The sequence below is a fragment of the Rana temporaria genome, chromosome 7 (genome assembly GCF_905171775.1).
Source record: "Rana temporaria chromosome 7, aRanTem1.1, whole genome shotgun sequence".
NCBI classification, from domain to species: Eukaryota; Metazoa; Chordata; class Amphibia; order Anura; family Ranidae; genus Rana; species Rana temporaria.
In genome coordinates, this window is record NC_053495.1 from 160,748,713 (window position 1) to 160,773,891 (window position 25,179).

A 25,179-nucleotide genomic window follows, 5' to 3' on the forward strand; every position below is an offset into this window, starting at 1 on the left:
ACAATACAAAGGCTCATAGCGCAGAACGGGTGTGTCGCGGGGCATGCTGGGAGTCGCATCCCGTGGTTTTGATATCATCGTTTCCTAACCAGGAAATAAAGATTACCAACGTACTAGAAAAACCAGAGAGGCGGAAGTCGACTTTTCCCGGCTGGTCACGTGATCGCAGCCTATAAAGAGGCTTTATCGCCCGGAGGAGACAGGGTGCAATTGGTGGAGAGAGAGGCTAAACGCAGGAGGCTGTGATTGGCAGATTCTGAGTGCAAGGTACAGTACTGACCTCCCTATCTTCTTCCATCCATGGCAGGCAGGAGAGGATTGCAGGTTGTAAATATCGTGCTATAACTGGGTGCCCAGTACTGAGGATGGAGAGCAATCCCAGCACTGAACTGGTGTCCTTTAACCCTTTCACTTTTTTGTTGTTTTCTGTAAACATGATTTAAGGATTATTTTAGGCCTGAAGAATACATAAAACTCCCCAAATCAACATTTTCTAAAGGCAGACCCTTTGGGGTTAAAAGCGCCCTGCTAGTGGCCGAAAAGCGCCCCTAAAGCCAGCATCGCTTTAGCGCTAATGCGGCAAGGTCCCCAGTTTGAAAGGGGTCTTAGACTGGAGGCGTTTTTTTCATATATACGTGATTTTGCATCCCTGCTTTCAAAGGGCGCCTGCAGGCTGCGTCTGCTGTGATTAATTAAATTCATAATTTAATTATTAATTAAAGCTGATCGTTGGTAAGGTTTCATTCACACCTAGGCGTTTGGAATCGCTGAGATTTTGCCATCTATTCCAAATCGCAGCAAAATGCAGAACACTATCACAATGCCATTACTTGCCCAATCGCGGCATGATTTTGCAGAGCAACAAATTGTGCGAACAAAATCATCCCGGAACTTCTTTTGGGTGAAACGGGACCCACGATTTTGCCACAATTTGTTGCGTGACAATCGTAGAAAATTCACGCCACTGTTGGGGGTGCCATTAAGAAGTAATGGCATCGCAAATGCATTCCACGTTTTTGCTGCGTTTCCAAACACCTAGGTGTGAATGGAGCCTTAACCACTTAAGCCCCGGACCATTTTGCTGGTCAAAGACCAGAGCACTTTTTGCGATTCGGCACTGCGTCGCTTTAACTGACAATTGCGCGGTCGTGCGACGTGGCTCCCAAACAAAATTGGCGTCCTTTTTTCCCCACAAATAGAGCTTTCTTTTGGTGGTATTTGATCACCTCTGTGGTTTTTAGTTTTTGCTCTATAAACAAAAATAGAGCGACAATTTTGAAAAAAAATGTTATTTTTTACTTTTTACCATAATATCCCCCAAAAATATATATATAAAAAAAAATAAAAAAATTTCCGCAGTTTAGGCCGATACGTATTCTTCTACATGTTTTTCGTAAAAAAAAAAAGAAATCGCAATAAGCGTTTATTGATTGGTTTGCGCAAATGTTATAGGGGGTAGTTTTATGGCATTTTTATTAATATTTTTTTTTTACTAGTAATGGCGGTGATCAGCTATTTATTTATTTATTTTTTCCGGTACTGCGACATTATGGCGGACACTTCGGACACTTTTGACCCATTTTTGGGACCATTGGCATTTTTATAGTGATCAGTGCTATAAAAATGCATTGATTACTATAAAAATGCCACTGGCAGGGAAGGGGTTAACACTAGTGGGCGGGGAAGGGGTTAAGTATGTTCCCTGTGTGTGTGTTCTAACTGTAGGGGGGGTGGCCTCACTAGGGGAAATGACTGATCGCTGTTCATACATTGTATGAACAGACGGTCAGGCATTTCTCCCCCTGACAGGACCGGGAGCTGTGTGTTTACACACACAGCTCCCGGTTCTCGCTCTGTAACGAGCGATCCCGGGTGCCTGGCGGTGATCGCACCCGCCGGGCACGCACGTCGGGATCAGGGACGAGCGAGGGGCGCGCGCCTCCGGTGGCGCGTGCGCGCCCCTAGTGGCTGCTTCGCGAGGCGACGTAGAGCTACAGGCTCTCGCGCAGGGGAGCCGATCTGCCGCCGTAGAACTGCGGCGGCTGGTCGGCAAGTAGTTAAAGCAGAGTTCAACCCAGAAATGGAACTTCCACTGATCCGGTTCCTCCCCTGTCAAATACAGGCGTTTGCTTCCACTTCTGGCAAAAGAGCGCAGCAGAATCCGAAGCAAACTACACCATGTCTGCCCCCTCCATCAGGCTGTGAAAAAATAATAAAAAAAATGCTATAAATATACCCCCTATTTGGTAGACGCTATAACCTTTGCGCAAACCAACCAATATACGCTTATTGCGATTTTTACCATAAAATATGTAGAAGAATACATATTGGCCAAAACTGATGAAGAAATGTGTGTATGTGTGTGTGTGTATGTATGTATGTATGTATGTATATATATATAATATATATATAAAATTTGGGGGGATATTTATTATAGCAAAAAGTAAAAAATATAGATTTTTTTTTCAAAATTGTCGCTCTATTTTTTTGTTTATAGTGCAAAACATAAAAACCGCAGAGGTGATAAAATACCACCAAAAGAAAGCTCTATTTGTGGAAAAAAAAAGGACGTAAATTTTGTTTGGGTGCCACGTCGCACAACCGCGGTATTGTCACTTAAAGTGACGCAGTGCTGTATTGCAAAAGGTGCTCTGGTCAGGAAGGGGGTAAATTCTTCCCGGGGCTGAAGTGGTTAAACACACAGAACAGAGCTCTGCCTGTGTAAACAAGGCATATGTCTGTTCTGACAGGGTGGAAGTGATCTCTTTACCTAGTAAAAACAAGTACACCCATTACACAAAAACACTGGCTAGGCACACAGTTAACCCTTTGAGCGCCCTAGATGTTTAACCCCTTACCAGCCAGTGTCAGTACAGTGACGGTGCATATTTTTAGCACTGATTGAGTTGAGAGGTATCTTAATATAGCGGGGTCTTGCCCCCGAAGGGTTCCGACGCGCATCACTGATCGCTGTCAAAAGTGTAATTTAGTGTCCAATTGCCCCCGTTGCAATATCGCAGTCCTGCTATAAGTCGCTGATGGCCGCCATTACTAGTATACTAAATAAATAAAAATGATATACTATAGTTTTGTAGACACTATCACGTTTGTGTAAACCAATCAATATACGCTCATTGGGATTTATTTTTTAATATAAATTAATGAAGACTTTTTTTTTTTTTTAAATATTATTTTTTTCTAAATTGTCTGACTTTTTTTTTTGGTTTTATAGTGCAAAAAAATTAAAACGTCAGTGCTGATTAGATGCCATCAAAAGAAAGCTCTATTTGTGGAAAATAATGGCATCAATTTTATTTATGTACAGCATTGCACGACCGCGCAATTGTCAGTTAAAGTAACGCAGTGCTGTATTGCTAGCATTGAAGATGGAGGTTGCACAGCACTGGCCCCCATGATATCCACTTTAGTCGATTTTTTTTTTTTTTTTTTTTTTTTTTTTAGCACATGTCTGCTGCTTCTGCAAAATAGGATGCAAATGTGCAACCCCAGCAAAACGGTCTCGGGTTCACGTGACCCTTTGTAGTGAGCAGTTTCCTTCTAGTTCTCTAGCTGGATTAACATATAACAAAGTGCAGCTTGGTGAGTATTTTCTTTGGATGTGAGAGGTCAGCTGCCTGCACATTGTCCAGACTCTGCTCTGCTAAACACTCGGTAAGTAAGGGATTCTAAGGGATATGGTTAAATCAAAGCCACATTACTTGGGACGTTTTTGACCAGAATTTCCAATGCTGGAACTTTTAGACATTTTCTACTTTTTCTGGCTCCATTATGGCCATTGGTGGTCTTGGAACTAAGGAATCTAGTAGCACTCTCCATTCAGCTGCTCATTTAATATAGAGCCGGAGGTAAAGGGATTCTGCAATATGACTGCGATTTTTAAGTAGGATGGTGAAACCTATTTGAAAGTTGCAGCAACTATTTCTTTAGATTAGCTATATTTACCTAAGCTTAAAGGATAAGTCCACCTTTACAATATGTTGCACTCATAATCAGGTTACTAAATCAGAAGTCCCCGCACGTGGCCAAGTAAATAGAGCCTAAGAGAAATTGCTGCAGCTCATATTTCTAATGGGAGGCCATAGTTCTATCTTGGGTGTACAGGGCTCAGACAAAAACATTCTTTTAAAAGAGAAATGTTGAAATAACAAAAAAAAAAAAAAGCATACTCCCCTAGACCGAATCCCAGCTCCATCTGTTCCCTGCCGCCTCCCAAGACCAAGAACCGAGCGATCAAGCACCACTGATTACTCAGCGCTCGGTCCTCAGCCTGCAGAGAGCTGGTGTCTGTCATCACTGTCTCTCTGCTCTTCCCCTCCAGTGCTCACTGGAACGCTGGGCTGTGGAGAGGGCAGGAGCGGCTGGCTCAGGCTCACAGTGGCTCGCTGAGAGGCTTGACCAGCTGTCAGCCTAGGCTTCTGGGCAGATCCCAACCATGTGGTTAGGATCTTTTCAGAGCCTGGATTGGCTCTATGACGTCATCCAAGAGCAGACTTTAGCCCACTGTAGGCTGAAAATGGGTCACAGGGGTGAAGAACTTACTGCGCTCTTGTGATGCACGGCCAACAAAGATTTGGCCATGCTTCTCCATATTTGTGAGGTGCGTGCGTTAGTCTATGTTCACACTAATACGGTGCAGGAAATGCCGCGACTGTGTACTGCCCTTGCAATCCGCTGAGGATGTCGCCACAAAGGCAGTGCGTTTGCCCACTCCAGGTCGCATGGTGCGAAACAACCATGTGATCCGGCTGCAGTGCGGCTCCAAAAAGGTGCATGCACGTCTTTGGTGTGATTTGAGCCCATTCAGAACGAATGGCCTCAAATCGCACCGCATTGAATCGCATGTGAATTGTACAGAAATGTGGTGCGGCTTCATAGTGTGAACCAAGGCTTGGTGTCTGGATGCTTTTTCACTGTGAAACATTTTTGTATTTGAAATAGCAGCTCAAGTTACTAACAGCAAGCACTAATGTTATTGGTGGAAACAGACACTTCAATCTTCATTGATAAGTGATACCAATGATCTTTTTAGGAAGATTTTCATACAGCTTGTTAACTTTGGCATTTATACTAGTTTGAGTTCTTGTTCTTTCAAATGTTGATCCGCATCACGTGACTCGTTAACTACATATAAAAAAATTAAAAAAAAGCCTATATGTTGCAAAATCAACATTGCATAATACCAGTAACAATTTATAGGAGAAGCCAATGGTGTTACAAAAAGGCATTTGTACTATCGTGTATCGTCTGAATGTTTTCCTTTGTATACTGAGTCCCAAACTGACCTTTGATGAATCATTAGTGAGCAATAATTAAAGCTTATCCCCACTCAGAAATGAAGTGAGCCGTTTCACCTTCTACATTCATACAATTTTTATTTATTTTTTACATTTGGCTGCATGAATGTCTCAATTCCTAAAGCCATTGCAAATCTCATTGTGTGTGTGTGTGTGTGTGTATAATGAGGTACTTTCCTGATTGCCAAATTTCAGGAGAATGACACATTATGGCCACTAGATGGAGCTGGCGATCATATGCAGTTAGATGTGAAATGTAATTTTCTATTGACGTGTACACTAGAGAGATTATTTGTGACATCTGCAAATACTGAGACATTTGCACTAGTGTTGCACCAATACCGGTGCCGATACTAAGCATTTACACGAGTACTTGTATTCATGTAAATGCTCCTATACTGAAACCAAAACAGATACCTTCAGGCTAGGTTCCCATATATGCAATGTAAAAGCGCACCATTTTGTTGTACGATTCATCCATGCAATTCACATGCGTTTGTGTATGAATACCAGTCCCCTTTTGATGTAATTTTACAGCATCGTTTTTAGCTCTCTCATGAGAGAGGAGTCCATCAGTAGTTACCAGAGCGATGTGCAAGTCAAATTATTAGCAGGGAGCTGTGTCTCTCCCTCTCCTGTCCAGGGATCGTCGTGATTCTTCAATCTAGCATCTTCACCTGGCATGTGAAGCCAGTTTCTTACTGCGCATGTGCGAGTCTTGCTGCGCCTTGTGAATGGTCCCATAGTCGGGGACCTCTGATGTGTCCCAGAACACTGCAGAGGAAGGAGCTCAGTTTGCCGCAGCGATCTGACGATTATCCAAAATTGGGAGTGGGTACCTATCAAGACCAGGTGTCTGTTCCCCCCCCTCCACTGCCAAATTTTGCCACTTTTTGCAGGGGTGCAAACAAGTGTAACTTCCCCCTTTGGGTGGAACTCCCACTTTTAAAGTGGTTGTAAACCCACTATTTGGACTTTTACCTACAGGTAAGCCTACAACAAGGCTTACCTGTAGGTAAGGAGAATATCTCCTAAACCTGCACGGTTTAGGAGATATTACCCCCGCAATGCGGGCGGCGCATGCGCAGGGGGGACTCCACGGCTGAAGGACCGGCATCGCCGGACCCTGCCGATTTTAAATCTCCCGCGCGCACGCGCGGGAGTGACGTCATCGCCGCTCCAGCCAATCACAGCGCTGGAGCGGCGATACCCGGAAGACACGCCGGAGCAAGATGACATCCTGCTCGGCGTGGACCAGGTAAGTGGTACACACCTCGTTCCGAGGTAAGTATTTCATAATAGGCTAGTATGCGGTGCATACTAGCCTATTATGCCTTTTGCATTGCAGGTTTGGGGGGGGGGGGGGGGAAGTTTATGCGGTTTACAACCGCTTTAAGTAATCATTTTTCATTAGTCTAAAAAACATGACATTAAAAATAGGCATTGATAATTAGCATCAGCGAGTACTTGAGAAAAAGTATTAGTGTGTCCCTAATTTGCACAGTGAATTATAATTTTTTTTTTTTTTTTTTTTTTAATGGTCGTCCTACTTTTTTAACCACCTTTTGATATTTTTAATTACCATATATGATGATAATTTCTGCCTCCATTTGAGTTCCCTGAAATCCATGCATTGAAAATTAATTTATTCGTATCGATTACATTACCAGTAGTAAAAAACGGCAATCATTCATGACACTATTGTTTACTAATGTAATCTCTCTGATTGGTCTCTGCAGTCACGTGGTACAGGGCCAAATACCGTGGACCTGTATCATGTGATAGATGTGTCAATTAAAGTAGTATTCAATAGCTGTATAAATTCGGCCAACCAATATCAAAATGATTGTTTATACAACTAGAAAAAAATAATCCATATGCCTCTAAGGCTTGATTCACACCTATGCATTTTTAGTGCTTTTTGCATTTTGCAGATTTGCTCTGCAGAACATGTTCCATAGGAAACCATGTTAAATAGACTGTAATGCAAATCTGCAAAATGCAAAAAGCACTAAAAATGCATAGGTGTGAATCAGGCCTTAGAGGGGAAATTGCATCTTGACCTATTGTTTATGGTTCAAACGTCAAGGTGAGAGGCTGGTGTAACTAGTGGTGGATTCACCATGTGGGGAATCACAAGTATAGTATTGAAATATTGATAGGTGCCTCCATTTGAGTTCCCTGAAATTCGTGCATTGAAATTTAATCATATGCTAATAATCCTTGGAAAATCTTTTGTGTATTTTAGACTATCTAGCCCAGGGGTGGCCCGGGGGCCCACATGTGGCCTGCAGAACCCTCTGATGTGGCCCGTGACCTCCTGCTCTGGAATGGTGGGTTGGCAAGCCCAGATCTCAGGTTGCTGACCCGCCATACCACAGAATCAGTGTTGTAAATGAAGCTGGTGGTAGAGGAAGAAAGTGGCTGCGGTGCAGAGCCCCATAAGCCAATGCTTCCTCCACAGCGCCGGCTTTTGCCACAGGTGGAGTCTATGGCAAAGTTCAGCTAACTCGCAGGATAGACACAGGTGCACTACGCTTCACCCGCGGTGTGGGTAAACCACAGCACATCAGTGGGAAAGCAGTCTTAGGCCCTTTTCACACGATCAGGTCAACCAAATGGGACCCTCAATTTACCTCCATAGAGGGACAGATGTCTTTTTACACCCACCTACCTCCAATCCGAAAAACAGAAGGTAATTCGTCCCCTTCCATCTGGGCGGATCGGAGGGCCTATAGAGTAGCTGTGACCTGTCATCCGCCTGCTCCGCTCATTGTGGCCCTCGACTGGTTACCAAGTTGCTTAAGTGGCCCTCGCTCTTCAAAAGGTTGAGCACCCCTGATCTAGCCCTTGAAGTCACAGGTCCCAGTGCAGGGATTCTCCACTGTAGTTTTGTCTATTCTTTGCTTTCATTGTGTATCTTGTGCTGGAATGTAAATGACTACAAGAATGGGACATGGTTGTAGATTGTGCTCATTTGTTTCTTTTTATTATTTAATACACAGGGTCATGGCGCTAGCTGGGAAAAAGCTGAAGGGCCTTGTAGCTGCGACTTTCACTCCAATGACAAGCAGGTGAATATGAAATCGCATAATTCATTTGTAGGGTTTTTGTGGTCAATTTCCTGTAGACCTGTGTAGTCAAAGTGATTGTTTCAGGATTCATTTCTGACCACTATTGCTAAATATTTTTTGGTCATTTCTCTTCTCTTCCAGAAATGACATCCACCTCTCTGTCATCCAGCAGTATGTCGATTATCTGGTCAAAAAACAAAGTGTTAAGAATATATTTGGTGAGCCTGTGTGTTGTCTCTTATGTGTTTAGTACGTGTCGTTACCATTAGCATTGTTGAGTACTGGAAGTATCATCTAAAGTTTATTTTCCCCTGAAATAGTGTATATAAAACCCAAAAATTTCAGTTGTCACTAATATATGGAGAATATTCCTATGGGGACATTTTTTCTAATGACAACTATTTAAGAGGTTATCCCCCATCCTGCTTCATTGCACGGGAGTAAGCTGTGCATTCCTGTGTGATTCTGACTGCATGCAAAACGCACTCCATTTGTGATCTGCAGCCAGTGTCAATAGAAAGTTAAAGTGACACTTCAGTAATTTTTTTTCTGCTAGTAAATACCTTATACAGCCCACTTCCTGTTTATTGTATGGTAAAAAGCCTAGGCTTATGACCTCATGCACAGCTCCCTATCTCACTCTGGTGAGAGTTTGCCAGTAAGGGTGGGGGAATGAGTCATGAGGGCCAATGAGGGCTGCAGAGCTGGAGGTGTGCTTCTGTGTAAATCCAGGCAGTGAGAAGACCGCAACTTCAGCTGCCCACAGTTAAAATGGTTGCAGCCAGACTTGGTGGAGGGAGGTTTCTGCAGCATATTTGGCAAGTGCAGAATCACAGTATATATTAAATAATATGCAAAGTGGTTGGAGGGAAGCTCCCAAATGGCAAAGATGTTATGAAAGGTGAACCTATCCGTTAATAGAGTTCAATTACAGTGGAACCTCTGATTACGAGCATAATCCGTTCCAGGAGAATGCTCGTAATCCAAAGTACTTGCATATCAAAGCGAGTTTCCCCATTGAAGTCGGTGGAAACGAAAATAATTTGTTCCGCATTGACTTCAATGGCATGCAATACCGCATGTGGCCAGAGGTAAGGGGGTGCCGGAGAGCGCAAAGACAGGTCTGACCTTGGCAAACCTCAGGCTCGGGATGGAGTATTTCCGTGTGTTTCTGAGCAGCGCCGATCGGCTCCTGCTACCCCCCCCCTCCTCAGACCAAACTCGGTACTGCACACCGCTCGTTTTGAGAGACAACACCAAGTTAGGATTTTTAAAAATACAGTGCTCGTATTGCGAAATGCTTGTTAACCGCGTTACTCGCAATCTGAGGTTCCACTGTATTTAAAAGAAACTGTCTTAGATTGATCAGCTATCGTTACTAATACAATGCCAATTTAAGAAAATATAAGACTTGGTTATCCTAATTTATCAATGTATAAACTGTTCGATTTGCCAAATGATCAAATTTAAAACAGAAAAGCAGGAAAACAAGTGCCTGTTGAATACACTTTATAAACTAGGGTTATAATATTTTTTTTGTTTCTATGTTTTTGTATGTAGTAAATGGGACAACAGGTGAGGGAATGTCGCTTAGTGTACAGGAGAGGAAGAGACTGGCTGAAGAATGGGTGAAGCATTCAAGAGGCAAGTGAGTAGCCCATCAAAACGGTAACTCTTCTATTAAATGAGAGCTGGCCAAATCCGAGGGCCAGGGAGCTGATGTATCTGCGGAATAAACGTTGGCTGGTATACTGTATATATTTTGTAAACTTTGACCATGATAGCACAGTTTCCATGGCTTTAAATCTGGAGTTTAGCTATGGGAATTTTACATCATTTTAAATTGGTCCAGCATGACCAATATTAGTATGTATGTGCCATACCTGGTTGGTCCCAGTGGAACCTCTATGGTTCCCAAAAACAGAAGGTTGCTCCTTCAACACCTTTAAGGTAACACTTTTTTTTAATTTTCTCAATGCTCTGATTGGACAGGGTGAAGATGCAGGGTGCTGAATTCACAATCTGCATCTGATCCAATCGGAGAAGATTTTGCGTTTATTAAGAAAATTGAGCAGGAACTGGACCACTTTCGGTACAGCTGTCTGTCTAACAAAAGCCAGCTTTTGTCAAAGAGAGATGCTGAAAAACCAGCATGTGCTGATCGGTGTATTCAATGGCACAGCAGGGAAGATCACCACACCAACATCGCTAGTGTTGTACCTGCTGGTTGAGTGAAAAAAAACTTGCAGTGTGTACGGAGCTTTACCTCTCTTCATGCTGCACCTAGATCAGTGAAAGGTGTGGCTTGGTGGGTGTAAGGAAAGTACACTGTGCACCCTTTATTTGGCTCCAGGCATACAAGGTATGTGCTAGATAGTGATGACTGGAAACTGAATTCTTCATCAGTTATCCAATTCTGCTTTTATCAATTTAAAAAATGCATGGGTTTTGGTTAAAGTCTAAGTTCAGGCAAAACCTAACTAATGCTAAGCCTGTTCTCTGCCTCATTCTAGGCCTAATTTATCAAACCCTGTAAAGCACAAATCGATGTACTTGCCTATTCTGCAGCCGATCCGGCCCGTTCTTAGCATCAGCTGTGGGTGACATTACTTTCCAGGCATTTCACAGCCGTGGACGGTCCTCTCCTGCACACAGCTTTCGCTGCTGGAAACCGGACCGGCAGCAGAATATCCAAGTACGGGAATTTTTGCTTTACAGGGTTAGCTAGATAAGGTTTAGAATGTGGCAGAGAGCAGGTTTAGAGTTAGTTTTTTTTTTTTTTTTTTACCTGGACTTACTTTAAGTCGGTGATCTCCAAACTGTGGCCCTGGGGCCAGATGTGGCCCTTTGCTTGCCTTTATATGGCCCTTGGGACACTAGTCCTCCCAAACCAACAATAGGGCATCATTCCTCCCACTGACGCCAATGACGGGGGGATCATTCCTCCCACTGACGCCAATGATGGAGCTTCATTCCTCCCACTGATGCCAATAACGGGGCTTCATTCCTCCCACTGATGCCAATGACGGGGCTTCATTCCTCCCACTGATGCCAATGACGGGGCTTCATTCCTCCCACTGATGCCAATGACGGGGCTTCATTCCTCCCACTGATGCCAATGACGGGGCTTCATTCCTCCCACTGATGCCAATGACGGGGCTTCATTCCTCCCACTGATGCCAATGACGGGGCTTCATTCCTCCCACTGATGCCAATGACGGGGCTTCATTCCTCCCACTGATGCCAATGACGGGGCTTCATTCCTCCCACTGATGCCAATGACGGGGCTTCATTCCTCCCACTGATGCCAATGACGGGGCTTCATTCCTCCCACTGACGCCAATGACGGGGCTTCATTCCTCCCACTGACGCCAATGACGGGGCTTCATTCCTCCCACTGACGCCAATGACGGGGCTTCATTCCTCCCACTGCCGCCAATGACGGGGCTTCATTCCTCCCACTGACGCCAATGACGGGGCTTCATTCCTCCCACTGACGCCAATGACGGGGCTTCATTCCTCCCACTGACGCCAATGACGGGGCTTCATTCCTCCCACTGACGCCAATGATGGGAAACCATTTTCTGGGAAACCATTTTCTACTTCCACAGGCCACAGTCCGGCCCCCCTAAAGTCTGAAGGAGAGTAATCTGGCCCTTTGTTTATAAAGTTTGGAGACCCCTGCTTTAAGTGATGCTATAATGGTTTTACAAAATTAGGTTTTATTTTTTTTAAAGGATATTGGTTAATTAATTTTGTTTTTCTTTTTCTAGAATGGATAATGTGATAGTGCACGTTGGTTGTCTCAGCCTGGAAGATTCAAAGGATTTAGTGAGTTGTATTTTATATTTGATCCTTGATGTAAATTTTTTTTTTTTTTTTATAAAACATCTTGGTTTCTGTATAGTTTAAATATTTATATTTGAATACAATTCATTCTATGCATTAAGATAAAAAAAACTTCCGTGTGCAGTAGCCCACCTAATACTTACCTGAGCCCCATCTTAATGCATCGATGTTGCACGAGAGACTTGACTGCCTGGGACTCCTGATTGGCTGAGACAAACAATGGGTGCCCTTGGCTTCTCACTGACTGACAGCAGCGGCCAATGAGGAGAGGGAGTGGAGCCAAGTCACGGCTCTATGTCTGAATGGACACAAGGCAGCGGCTTGGCTCGGGTGCCCCTATAGCAATCTCCTTGCTGTGGGGGCGCTTGGCAGGAGGGAGGGGCCAGGAGCATCGGCGAGGGAACCGAGCTGCTCTGTGCAAAACCACTGCACAGAGGAGGTAAGTATAACGTGTTATTTTTAAACAAAAAAACACAAGACTTTAGTATCCCTTTAAGTGCAATAGCCCCCTGGGCAGTGCTCTAGTTGCTAATTGTATGGCTGTCTTTCTTTCTTGTTCTCATTCGTTTAGGCTGCTCATGCGGCTTCTTGTGGAGCTGATGCAATTAGTTCTGTGAGTCCTTCTTTTCTCAAGCCATCCAGCCAAGGTAAATAAAATAATGCCTTTTTTGTATGTGTGCCCCCTGGTGCCTTGGATCCATATTTAAAAGTTATATTGTTTTCACAAATCCTGTTGTAAAGAATAATTATTTGAGTTGCTGTGGAGTTCACATGGCAACCCATGTAAGCGTAAATCAATCTTACCATTCATTCTCTTCTGATCTTCCCCATTTAAAATATTTTTACACCTAGAAATTATGACTTATTGGATTTTTTTTTTTTTTTTTAAATCCTTCTTTAGACTAAATACCAGGTTGGTTTGATGCTGCAACAGCTACATCTGCTACCAACTGTTATTCCACTGCCAGTTGGTTGTGACTCTTACGAGCATTAGTGTTTTGTTGAAACAAGAACCCCTTGTCCATGTCTGAATCATGTGGCTGTAACTTAATACATAAAGCATGTATTTTTATTATCATCATTAAAAAAGCAGATTCACTTTTATAACGCAGGCACTGAGTGTATGTCCATGTACATAGGGTGCTCTGTGCTATGCCCTAATCTTCCTGTGCTTTGAAGCCTGTGTTTATCATTGAGATAACTGCAGGTTATAGGTAGACAAAATGTGCATTTTAATAAAAAAAAAAGAGATTTTCCTGTATCCAGTGGGCCTAAATTCCTACAGTTGTTGTTATTCATCTTCTGAATGTCAGTAAATTTAAAGGGTAACTCCACTTTCGCATTGGGAAAAAAAATAGCAAATAAAGAAAAAATATAGTGTATACAATTGTGAAGTCTTATTGTAATTGAATGTTATTAAAAATGACCTTTCCTTTTCAATCTGCAATTTTCTGTAAATATAATGCAATATGGCTACATGGAGTTGTTCTGTACACCGCCCAACACCCAAATTTCCTGCTTGTGTGATTGGCTCACCAATTTTCCCAGAAGTCTGCCTAAGATACAGGTCAGATTTCTGGCATCCCCTGCAACAAAAATTGAATTTTTGGATGGATACTTTCAATAGGAGCCCATCTAAAGGGATGCAGGCCCAGCAGATTTCCTAATTAGTCCTGTGCAAGTGCACACCTGATAGATAATTATGAAACCACTCCCATAAGACCCACTTGGCACAGAGGAACATAAAGGGATTTCTTCAGAATAAGGCCTCTTTCACACTGGGCGGATCATTAATGATCCGCCCCGTGCACCTCCGCTTGCTCAGCGGGGATCGCTCCGTTGATCCCCACTGAGCCGGCGGATGACAGGGCGGTCCCCGCACACTGTGCAGGGACCACCCTGTCTTTTCTCCGCTCCCCCTATGGGGGGGATCGGATGAACATGGACCGTATGTCCGTGTTCACCCGATCCGATCCGCCAGACGAATGGAAAAGTAGGTTTTTCCTCCGTCACACTTTGGCGGATCGGATGTCAGCGGGCATGTCACCGCTGACATCCGCGGCTCCATAGAGGAGCACGGAGCACCCGTACAGGTCCGCAAAAAAACTGACAGTCGGACCTGTACGGGCGCTCAGTGTGAAAGAGCCCTAACAAAAAGTAGGAATCTGCAACAAATTTGTTGTAATCCTTGCAATATACATAGATCACCCAGAGGGGAATGTTTTATTTTTTATTTTATTTTCTCAACAAAAGTAGAATTATGCTTTAAATAAAATGCAGCTCAGGCATGCATCAGGACTTGGCCCCTTCTAACTTCTGTCTTACACAAGAGTTCTATTCCCACCTGAGTGGTTTGAGAAGTAAAGCTGGTCATGGATGGATCACTTTTCTTTTTTTTTCGTTGGTCAGCCAGCTGATGTAAAAAAAAAAAAAAACTGGATGGAATTCTCCCCGCTGTACAATTGTATTCTGAGGACTCCTCCACTGTCAGAATAGACTGATTAGCGCTGCAGCACCGATCAAATGAATAATGTCCAACATTACTGTTCGAGAGCAGCTGATTATTAGATTGACTTCTCTCTAGCAGAAACGGCTTTAGATTAATCAAAATTTGTTTGGTACTTGCTGAACCAGCTGATTTTTTTTTGTTTTTTTTTTTTTTTTCCATCCATCTATGGCCAGCTTAAAGAGGAAGTAAACCCTCTTTAAAAAAAAACAAAAAACCCCTGCAAGACAAAGGCATAATGAACCCCCTCCGGCCACAGACATGTCGTCCTGGAGTTACTTGCGGGTATCGCGGCTCCGGCGCTGTGATTGGCCAGAGCCGCGATGTAACATTCGCGCGGGAGCCATCGGTAACGACAGAGACTGCAGCAACGGCACATAGGTGCCATTGCTTCAGTTTTCCCCAGTGCACATGTGCCAATGACATTGACACATGCAGGGGACAGGGGATATCTCCTAAACCGTGCAGGTTTAGGAGATATCCTTGTTAGCTACAGGTAAGACTTAATATAGGCTTACCTGTAGCATAAGGTTGTAAAATTGGATTTACAACCACTAAGGCTAGCCATACATGGCAATATTTCTAAAAAGCATACATGGAGGCACCTCCACCTGCTGCTTCGAGTGCCTGTTTGAATACACAAACATTGAATGCGTCTGATAGGACGCTGATCATTTTCCACCTGAAACTCTCAATCTTTTTTTAATAATTTGTCATCCAGGTGCCACCAACGGCTCAAATTTCAAGTCTCGTGTGTGGCTAGCCTTAGGTATAAGATTGGCTGATCTTTCTGCCTTGAGCGCAGCCACCATGTTTCCTAGATTGTATTACACTTTCATTAATTTGATTTATTTTGTATGAAGTTTTGCTAATTACATTTTTACTTTCTAGATGCTTTAGTCCTTTACCTTAAAGAAGTGGCAGCTGCTGCACCCAGTCTTCCCTTCTACTACTATCACATTCCGAGTTTATCTGGTGTGACATGTAAGTATGAGAGTGGATCTTTTCTTTTTCTTTCCTTCCTTTTTTTCCTTCCTTCCTTTTTTCCTTTTTTCCTTTCTTTCTTTCTTTCTTTCTTTCTTTCTTTCTTTCTTTCTTTCTTTCTTTCTTTCTTTCTTTCTTTCTTTCCTTCTTTCCTTCCTTCCTTCCTTCCTTCCTTTTCCTTCCTTTCTTTTCCTTCCTTTCTTCCTTCCTTTTCCTTCCTTCCTTCTTTTTCCTTCCTTCCTTCCTTTTTCCTTCCTTCCTTCCTTCCTTCCTTTTTTTTTCCTTCCTTCTTCTTTTTTTTTCCTTCCTTCCTTTTTTTTTCCTTCCTTCCTTTTTTTTTCCTTCCTTCCTTTTTTTTTCCTTCCTTCCTTTTTTTTTCCTTCCTTCCTTTTTTTTTCCTTCCTTCCTTTTTCTTTCCTTCCTTCCTTTTTTTTTTCTTTCTTTCCTTCCTTTTTTTTTTCTTTCCTTCCTTCCTTTTTTTTTCCTTCCTTCCTTCCTTTTTTTTTCCTTCCTTCCTTCCTTTTTTTTTTTTCCTTCCTTCCTTCCTTTTTCCTTCCTTCCTTCCTTTTTCCTTCTTTCCTTCCTTCCTTCCTTTTTTTTTTCGTCTTTCCTTTTTTTTTTTCTTCCTTCCTTTTTTTTTTCCTTCCTTCCTTTTTTTTTTCCTTCCTTCCTTCTTTTTCCTTTTCCCTTCCTTCCTTCCTTCCTTTTTCCTTCCTTCTTTTTCCTTTTCCCTTCCTTCCTTCTTTTCCCTTCCTTTTCCCTTCCTTTTCCCTTCCTTCTTTTCTTTTCCCTTCCTTCTTTTCTTTTCCCTTCCTTCTTTTCTTTTCCCTTCCTTCTTTTCTTTTCCCTTCCTTCTTTTCTTTTCCCTTCCTTCTTTTCTTTTCCCTTCCTTCTTTTCTTTTCTTTTCCCTTCCTTCTTTTCTTTTCCCTTCCTTCCTTCTTTTCTTTTTCTTTTCTTTTCCCTTCCTTTTCTTTTCTTTTTCTTTCCTTCCTTCTTTCCTTCCCTTTTTCCTTCTTTCCTTCCCTTTTTCCTTCTTTCCTTCCCTTTTTCCTTCTTTCCTTCCCTTTTTCCTTCTTTCCTTCCCTTTTTCCTTCCTTCTGTGACCAAACCTTGAGTAGGGGGTCTACAAACCTCTCCAACCCCTGTACTTGAATAAATGGCAATTGTAGCTCTTTACACAGCTGTATTTTCAGGGGAACCCCAAAACATTTGCATTTTCTTTTTACTCCCCTGCTGCAGTGGTCCGTTAAGTGCTCAGATTGGCTGGACCTGCAACATTATGGGACTGTATATGTCTTGGTGTTTGTGTACACAGTGTAACGCACATAATTTTACTGCTAGGACCACAAAATTGTACTGGGCAGTGTGTAGGGCTCTGCAGTATGCTTGAGTAAACAAAGGATGGCTTTGCACATGTATGAAGGGGTGTGACAGATTTTAGCACTGATTGCAGGAATTGGGCCATACAGGGGTTACATGGAGATCATTAAAGTGGAGGTTCCATCAAAAAAAAATTTTGCTTAAAAATGTAGATTACACCTAAAAAAGAAAAACATTTTTTACCCACCTTGAAATGCCTGTTGCTATGCGGTCCCGCGAAATCTGCCTTCCTATCCACCTTGGATCCTGACGTCAGCTCCCTTGGCTCTCGTCGCTAATGCTCCTGGGAAATGTAGTCAGATGATGCCGTGCGCCTCCCCTGTGAAACTCAATTGGTTCGCGGCGCTGCAGGACGGGCGGTGCTTTACTATTCGTCGATGCAGAAATCCAGGAAGTAATTGCTTGTCGGATTCATTATGCCCACAAGCAAAATGACATCCATCGGAACAACAAAATCTAAAGTGTTTTTTGCTGAGGATCTGCGGAACGGGAGGTCATTTAGACATAGTAAGTGACACTATTTATACAGCCACACCGAGTACTGAACGATCGTACTTTTAAAAAATGCAAAATGTAGTGGAAACCCCGCTTAAAGCAGCCTTTCTAGGTGTCAGAGGTGCTTTTTATCACATACGTTATCTAACATATTACAATTCTCAAACAAACACATGCTAGTTGTTTCTTTGAAAGAAGGGGAAGGAGACTGTCATTGAAGGTACATGATCTCAACTTTCAGCAAAGCCAAGGAGAACACTGTGGTAAGTCCCAGCACAGAAATAATATGGTAGATGATGTCTCGCCAGTCATCCCACTCACTGAGACATCTGCTTGTGTCTGTGGCAGAAATACGAGAGTGGGTGGGGTAATGCACCACCTCCTAATCATGACAGTTCCCATGTCTGTTTCGACAGACAGAGAGCTCCCCACTTGGTTTGACCACGAGGAGAAGGTTCTGCCAGGCTTTTGGCTAGGTGGACCTGAGTGTGCCTCGCCTCTGTCAGGAGTCTTGAACCCTGAGGAGTCAGGGAAGGGTCTTCCCTCTTTGGGAAGGGACCATATAACACACACCAATGCACTTTTTTTTGTGTTTGTTCACATGCACTTTTTCTGATAAACTTTGCTGTTTTTTGTTTTTTTGTGCAACGCACTACAGGTTTAGAAAAAGAAAAAAGTTCCCATGTCTATCGATCTTATGGATCATTTTGTATACGTGACATTGCACTTCTACATATGTGCTTTGCTTCAATTCTTATGATTCCATGTTTTGTTCTACATAGATCAAGTGAGCAATCTGGTGGGCAAGATGCAGCTTCACATCCCATCATTCCGAGGGGTAAAATTTACTGATGTCAACCTGATGGATTTCAGTCTGTGTATCCATGAGCATAAGGACCTTGATTTTCTCTATGGTGTAGATGAGGTGTGTGTTTTGTCTGCTGTGTTTTTTATTTTTTTATTTAATTTAATTTAATATATATATGTATGTATGTATGTATGTATGTATGTATGTATGTATGTATGTATGTATGTGTGTAAAATATATATATATATATATATATGTGTGTGTGTGTGTGTGTGTGTGTGTGTGTGTGTGTGTGTGTGTGTGTGTGTGTATATATATATATATATATATATATATATATATATATATATATATATATATATATATATATATATATATATATATATATATATATATTCAGGTTATTTTTATGTAGATGGATGTTTTAGTAACTTTCTTTTTTTTTTTTTGTACAGCAACTCTTAGGCGGTCTAGTGTTTGGTGCACGTGGAGCAGTGGGCAGGTAAACCTACCTTTTTGTTATGGTATGAAAATAATCTCAAAGGGCAAACATCCATTCCCTTTTTTTTTTTTGCATAACTTTTGACAATTATATGGTTGCTCAACTCCACCCAAATATTTTTGACTACGGTCTTATGCACACTGGATTTTTTGTTTTTACTGCTGCTCCTCGGTGCCTGATAGTTTGTTCTTTCCCTGCCTCTAAACACACCTGCATATTAGCCCATGAGTCCATGCACACGTAGGCCTCAGAGGAGTTTAGAGGCAGGAAAAAAAACAGGATCAGCGCCGTTTTGGCAGAAAATCCGCTTGACGCCTGTAAATGTGTGTAAAGCTAAGCACGTTTTAGCGCTTGGCCAGTAATTTAGTTCAATGGCGAGAATACATTTTTACTCTGGCCAGTAAAATGCATTCTCACCCAAGCGCTTGACACGCCTAAATGCTGTATACACATTTAGAGGCATCAAGCCTTTTTTTCTGCGAAAACGCCACTGCCAGGAGGCAAAGCGTCTAGGTGTGCATTGGTCCTTAACGTAACAAGAGTAAAGCTGGCCATACACTATGTGAATTTTGACCAGTTTCTAATAAAATTGTGTCCCATCGGCCTCCTCCTGCCCAATGTCAATCAATCCAAAAATTGAAGGAACAGGTGGAAAATTGACAACAGCAACTTCTTCCAGTGAAGATGCGGCATCTGTTCAGGTATTCTGTCAGCCACTGTTGGTAGCTGTCGGAGAGCAAGTGCCCAGGAGGGGGATTTGTCCATTGGAACTGTATAGCGTGGATGCAGGAATATGTTGGCTGTTTTTGTTCAGCCATCAGTGTATAGCCAGCCTAAGCCTGCGTGATGCTGGTCTAATAAATTTCTGTATCAAGCACTTCTTCCTTCAGTCCTCCCGAACCCTGCTGCCTTTTTCTGTCTATCAGAAGGTTCTACATAGATTCCTATAAGAAAATCATCTTCTATCTTGATGCCAGGCAGAGGTAGATTAGTTTTGGTTTGGGAAGAGTTGGATCCAGCTGTGTTTGGAGTGGGACAAATAGCATCAGGGGGGAAGTAAGGTATAGACTGTTTGACTACTGTTATGAGCAAGAGTTTTTATGCACTCTGGGCATTCAAATTCTAGGTTACAATGAGCTTTTTCTTTTAATATGGACGAGAAGTAATGTGGCCTGCAGTTTGGATTGGGTTTTCACCTTCTTCCATAGTATTATTATGGTGCTAAACCTATTGCTGATTTTGTTTTGTTTTTGCACATCAAAAAAAGAAACGCTGCCTTTATGTAGGTGAAAGTTTTAAATTTAATACCCTTTGAGTCACTTCAGCTTGTTGATTAAAAAGCTGCAATTATAGACATTGAGTTCTGGCTGGGTCATAGTTGCGCTACAATGCTTTTTATAGTGTTTTTTTTTTTTTGTTTTTTTTTTTGTGTTCAAGTGTTTAACCCCCCCCAAAAAAATAAGATCCTCTTCCCTTAGAACATGTTATACAGCACAGTGCTTGTGCTGTGTCATTTGGCCCCTGTATCACCTGTAATACCTGGCTGATCCTGCCTGGCTATCTCCTCCCCTCTCTGCTGTGACTCCCTTGTAGCAGAGCTTTAGAGTCCGGACACCGTAGTCTGTGCGTGTCTCCGTCATACGCAACCTGCTCTCCTGTGTGCTCTCTGCCTGACAGCTCCTTGTCCGCGCCCTCCTGTCCTACTGCTCAAATTAATGTCTTTATGCTACAATCCTCTCTTTCTGTAATGGCCCCCTGTGACTGTGCTATATGAAAATAATGCTGTATATACCTTGTATATTGAGCATTGATCATCGCTGATTGACCCGCCACTTCTCTCCTCCCACGGCCCCGACAGATGCAGTGGGCGGGGCCGCCTCTCTCCTCCTCCCATCCTGAGGTCAGCGTGGAATCCCTGGCCCCATCCACTGCTTGTGTCGGGAAGAGAGGAGAGAAGCAGCGGGTCAATCGGCGCTCAATATACAAGGTATATACAGCGTTCTTTTCATATAGCACAGTCACAGGGGGCCATTACAGGAATAAAGAGCGAGGGTTGTGAAAAGTGACAGTGGTGGGTTAACAACCACTTTTCACATTTTATTATTTTGTCTGCAAAATGTTTACACCTTGCTATTGCTACCATTCCTTTATTCATAAAGCTTTGGTGGAGTTATTTTTTTACCCAGTACATGATGTTCATGTCCAAGCTTTTAGAGATTTGTAATCTGTCATCTGGAATGAGAAAAATAATTTGAGTTGCTTGTAAAGCTGATTAGTAATATTATACCAAATAAAAACCATTTTTCTGCAGTACTTACAACTACTTGGGTTCTACCGCTAATAAAATGCTGGCGGCATTTGAAGAGGGCAATTTACAAAAGGCCCGGGAATTGCAGGTACTTTACTGTTTTGTTAGTTTTGCTTTCTCATAGCATACATTTTATTCTGAAATTCTTGCTAATCTGTACTTCTGTTGTTTTTACAGTTGAAAACGCAGGAATTTTTGGCATTTGTTTTCGCCTTGGGTAAGTCTCTTTTTGTTTTGTTTTTTACATTTATTGCTAGTTACTAATGTTCTGTTGATTGTTTAGAAGCACAAGGCTGGCACCTTTTTAAAGTATCAGTAATATGTCACACACACACACTCACTGATACCATCCTAATAATTTATTTACAAGGACACCTTTAAATATTAATAATCTGTTGAACATGGCAGTGGCCCTTGTTCTTAGTGGCAGCAATCTGATGCCTCATACACACGAGCGTTTTTTCCGTTGGATAAAAAAACAACTGTTTTCCAGACTGAATTCCTCTCAAGCCTGCTTTGCATACACACGGTCACAAAAAAGACTGGTGAACATTTGACTGCCAAGAACGCAATGACGTAAAAGACTACGACAAGCCGTCAAAATTAAGTTATATGCTTCCGAGCATGCATGGGTTTTTTACAGTCGGAAAAGCATCTCTCTCCTCTCTTTCTCTCTTTCTTTCTCTTTCTTTTTTGTCTGACAGTTTTCCCGTCCAAAAAACTGCGATGGAGCATACACGCGGCTGGGATTCCCGGCCAAAAGTTCTCATCGCAGGTTTTCCGACAGGAGAACCGGTCGTGTGTACGAGGCTTCAGGGTTTAAAGAGCCTCTGCAGTATTGTCATCACACTGCACCCGATCCTCTTCTGCTAAGTAAGCTGTGTCCGCACCGGGGTTCTTCTGAACTGGCTTTGGCATCAGTACTTTGAGTTACGCATTGAGCATAAAATGGGTGCCAGAATTGCATGGCTCTGTTCTTGTTCCAGGTTAGTCACTCAGAAAGTATTGAAGCCATTGCATGAGCATGACAGCTGGGTAACTAGCAGTTTTTAAAAGGCATGGTCAGCAGTTGCAGCCTGCATTATTCTCACATGTTAAAGCAGAGCTCCACCCAAAAGGGGAAGCTCCGCTTGTCTGCCTCCCCCTTATGCTGCCACATTTGGCACCCTTTGTGGGGGAGCGGGTACTTGGTTTTGGCAGCGGTGAACTGTTCTTTAAGTTTGGCCCCCTCCTCCTTCCCCCGCAGCTAGCCCATTCAGAAGATGCAACATGCCTTGCGCAGTAGGGAGCCGGGGCCGGCCCCAACAGGTATTGTATGCAATGCTCTCTGAAGGTAGAGGCCTGCTCAGTAAAGCCAGTGAAAACAATTGGTACTCCAGCATCATTGCTCACATAGAGCAGTAGGCAATAGTTTATTACAGGTACTTATAGCACCATCAATTTACACAGCCCTTTTTCAATATGAATTCTACATCTACATCAGTCCCTGCCCTCAAGGAGCTTACAATCTAAGGTCCCTAACTCGCACATTTACATACTAGGGCTAATTTAGACAGGAGACAATTAACTCAACAGCATGTCTTTAGAGCGTAGGAGGAAACTGGAGTACCCAGAGGAAACCTCCTGCACAGGGAGGGCATGCGAACTCCGGGTAGGTAGTGCCATTGCTGGGATTCAAACTGATGACCCTAGTGCTGCTAGGCTAAGCCACTGTGCTGCTTTATTTGTCCAGAAGTGCCAAACAATATAGAAAGTTTAGAGATTGTTCACACACTGTACATGGTGCAAAGGATAGTAAACCATAACAACCAATAAGAAATCACTTTTATGAAAGTCAAACTAGTGTTCATTTGTATTCCAAAATGTTTGATTGTATTGTAATTTTTTTTTTTACAGGTTGGGGTTTGCCAGATTTTAAAAACATAATGTCTCTGATATCCGGAATAGATTTAGGCCCACCACGACTACCTCTGGTGGCAAACTGGAAACCAGAGCACCCTGAAAATGTTAGAGCAGAGCTAAAGAGACTTGGCCTAATGTGAAGCGGATTCTTGCAGAGGACAAGGAGGAACTTTTTATAATGTCATTGTGACACAAGACTCATTACTATGGCATCTAGTGTACAGAAAAGGTGCAGAGCTCAACTTTGTGTAACACTGGTACTTAAAGGTCAGGCCATCCACAAGTAATATTTATGTTGAACTGTTACTATATGACTCCTGAGATCTCTTAATGTTAGTAGTGAAACATCCTGTTTGAACTCCTGGTTCTCACACCATCTTCACTGGATTATAGCTGGGAGAGTCTCAATATCGCTTCTACCCAAGAAAGAGAAATCCCCAGGTTATGGCCAGGAGAGTCTGGTGGGTCTGCAGAAGTTAGATGGTTTGAATCAGAATTTCCCACAGACATTAAAGTAAAACTCCAGGCTAATACACAGTTTAAATGTTTACTATTTTTCTTGCCAAAGGATTTGTAATTCTGTGCAACCAGTCTTTGACTTAAGCCTCGTACACACGACCGGTTTTCCCGTCGGGAAAACTGCCAAGAGATCTTTTGGCCTGGAAAACCCGCCATGTGTATGCTCCATCGCAGTTATCCTGACAGGAAAAAAGAGAGAACCAGCTCTCTTATTTTTTTTTACGGTGGTTTTTAACCTGGCAGTTTTTCTATGGGAAACACTGCGGTGGAGCATACACACGGCCGTGATTCCCGACCAAAGCTCTCATGGCAGTTTTTTTGTTGGGAAACCCGGTCATGTGTAGGGGGAAAAAGTTACAGAGCAGATTCTCGGTTTTCCCGTAAGTGTGTACGAGGCTTTACACTTGTTTTTGACGGAAATGGATAAAATGGCGCAAAGACCAACACAGGCACTACATCAATAAAAGCAACAGTCTGAGTAATAAAGAATGGTTGTAGAACAAAAAGTCCCAGCAATTGATGTGAAAGGGGTGGGGTTTGATTTTTGCACCAGTGGCATCTCCCTTGGGAAGCAAACTCTGGGAAAACAGGCAAGAGAAGAACCTGGTGCGCCAAACTAAGTGCAGCATATGGCGATAAATTTTATTTGAAAGTAAAGAAAGCCAAATGGCTACTCGCATAATAATAATAATATGTGAGTAGCCATTTGGCGTTCTTTACTTTCAAATAAAATTTCTTGCCATATGCTGCACTTAGTTTGGCGCACCTTGTTCTTCTCTTGCACTTGTTTTTACCCACTGCAATACTGGATAGGTGACACTTATAATTATTAATTAAGCAATTAATATTTCTGGTTTATCAGCTCCAGCTCTCCATATTGGACAATAAGTAGACCTCATCATTATCATATCTGTCCAGTGAGTGTGTACAGACCTAGGAATACTGAATGAGGACACAACAAGCTGTTTTTCTCTGACTAGCAGAGTGACGAATTCTTTGGCAGCTAAACGAATAAACATTTATGTATTTTACTGATATATTTTGTAGTTTGCGTGGAGTTCCACTATAAGAGCATTAAGTGACTCAACCAGCCAGTGTTTTCCCAATGCTGTTTGAATTTTGTTTGATCTGACCTTGTAACCGCTGGAATCATCACTTCTTACTAACATACCTTGGTAGAATCCCCTACTAATTTGTGTATATGTAAATCCAAATGAACACCATTAACCATTGGAATAATGTTCCTAATCATTTGGCTCACCAAGATACAGATACAGCTGGTACTGCAGCATTAATGTCTGCATGGAATTTACTTTTCTCACACCATACTGGAACCGACCATGTGGTAAAAGGGGTACTCCCAACCCTTTAATGGTTTGCTGACCTTCACAAAGGGCTAACCTGACCTCCTTGAGTTTTACAGAAGTGTAAAAAAATGCATGGACCAAACAACAATCGCAAAATGTGTTGCTTTTAGAAATGGTGTTTTTTTTTACTATTAAAAGGCATTATCTACATAACCTTTACTTGCTAATT

At 42.5% G+C, this 25,179-nt stretch overlaps 1 protein-coding gene across 2 annotated transcripts; it reads left to right on the top strand.

Moving 5' to 3' along the window:
* On the top strand, positions 1-23,655 carry NPL (N-acetylneuraminate pyruvate lyase). 2 transcript variants are annotated; one of them, XM_040360314.1, is made up of 12 exons: positions 1-267; positions 8,321-8,389; positions 8,531-8,607; positions 9,950-10,037; positions 12,163-12,220; positions 12,810-12,885; positions 15,636-15,728; positions 18,387-18,529; positions 18,868-18,914; positions 21,226-21,310; positions 21,400-21,439; positions 23,119-23,655. In XM_040360314.1, the coding sequence occupies exons 2-12, from the start codon at positions 8,325-8,327 to the stop codon at positions 23,262-23,264; spliced, it is 918 nt and encodes a 305-aa protein (XP_040216248.1). In that variant the 5' UTR covers positions 1-267; positions 8,321-8,324; the 3' UTR covers positions 23,265-23,655. The 2 variants fall into 2 exon arrangements, with proteins under 2 accessions (XP_040216248.1, XP_040216249.1); XM_040360315.1 differs by lacking the exon at positions 1-267 and adding an exon at positions 3,583-3,672.
* The last annotated feature ends 1,524 nt before the right edge of the window (positions 23,656-25,179 follow it).

Bases quoted from the DNA above. Each gene is read 5' to 3' on its own strand.
- NPL (XM_040360314.1), top strand. From the start codon at position 8,325: ATGGCGCTAGCTGGGAAAAAGCTGAAGGGCCTTGTAGCTGCGACTTTC. The intron at 15,729-18,386 runs GTAAGTATGAGA...TGTTCTACATAG, and splicing joins GAGTTTATCTGGTGTGACAT to ATCAAGTGAGCAATCTGGTG. The intron at 18,530-18,867 runs GTGTGTGTTTTG...TTTTTTGTACAG, and splicing joins TTCTCTATGGTGTAGATGAG to CAACTCTTAGGCGGTCTAGT.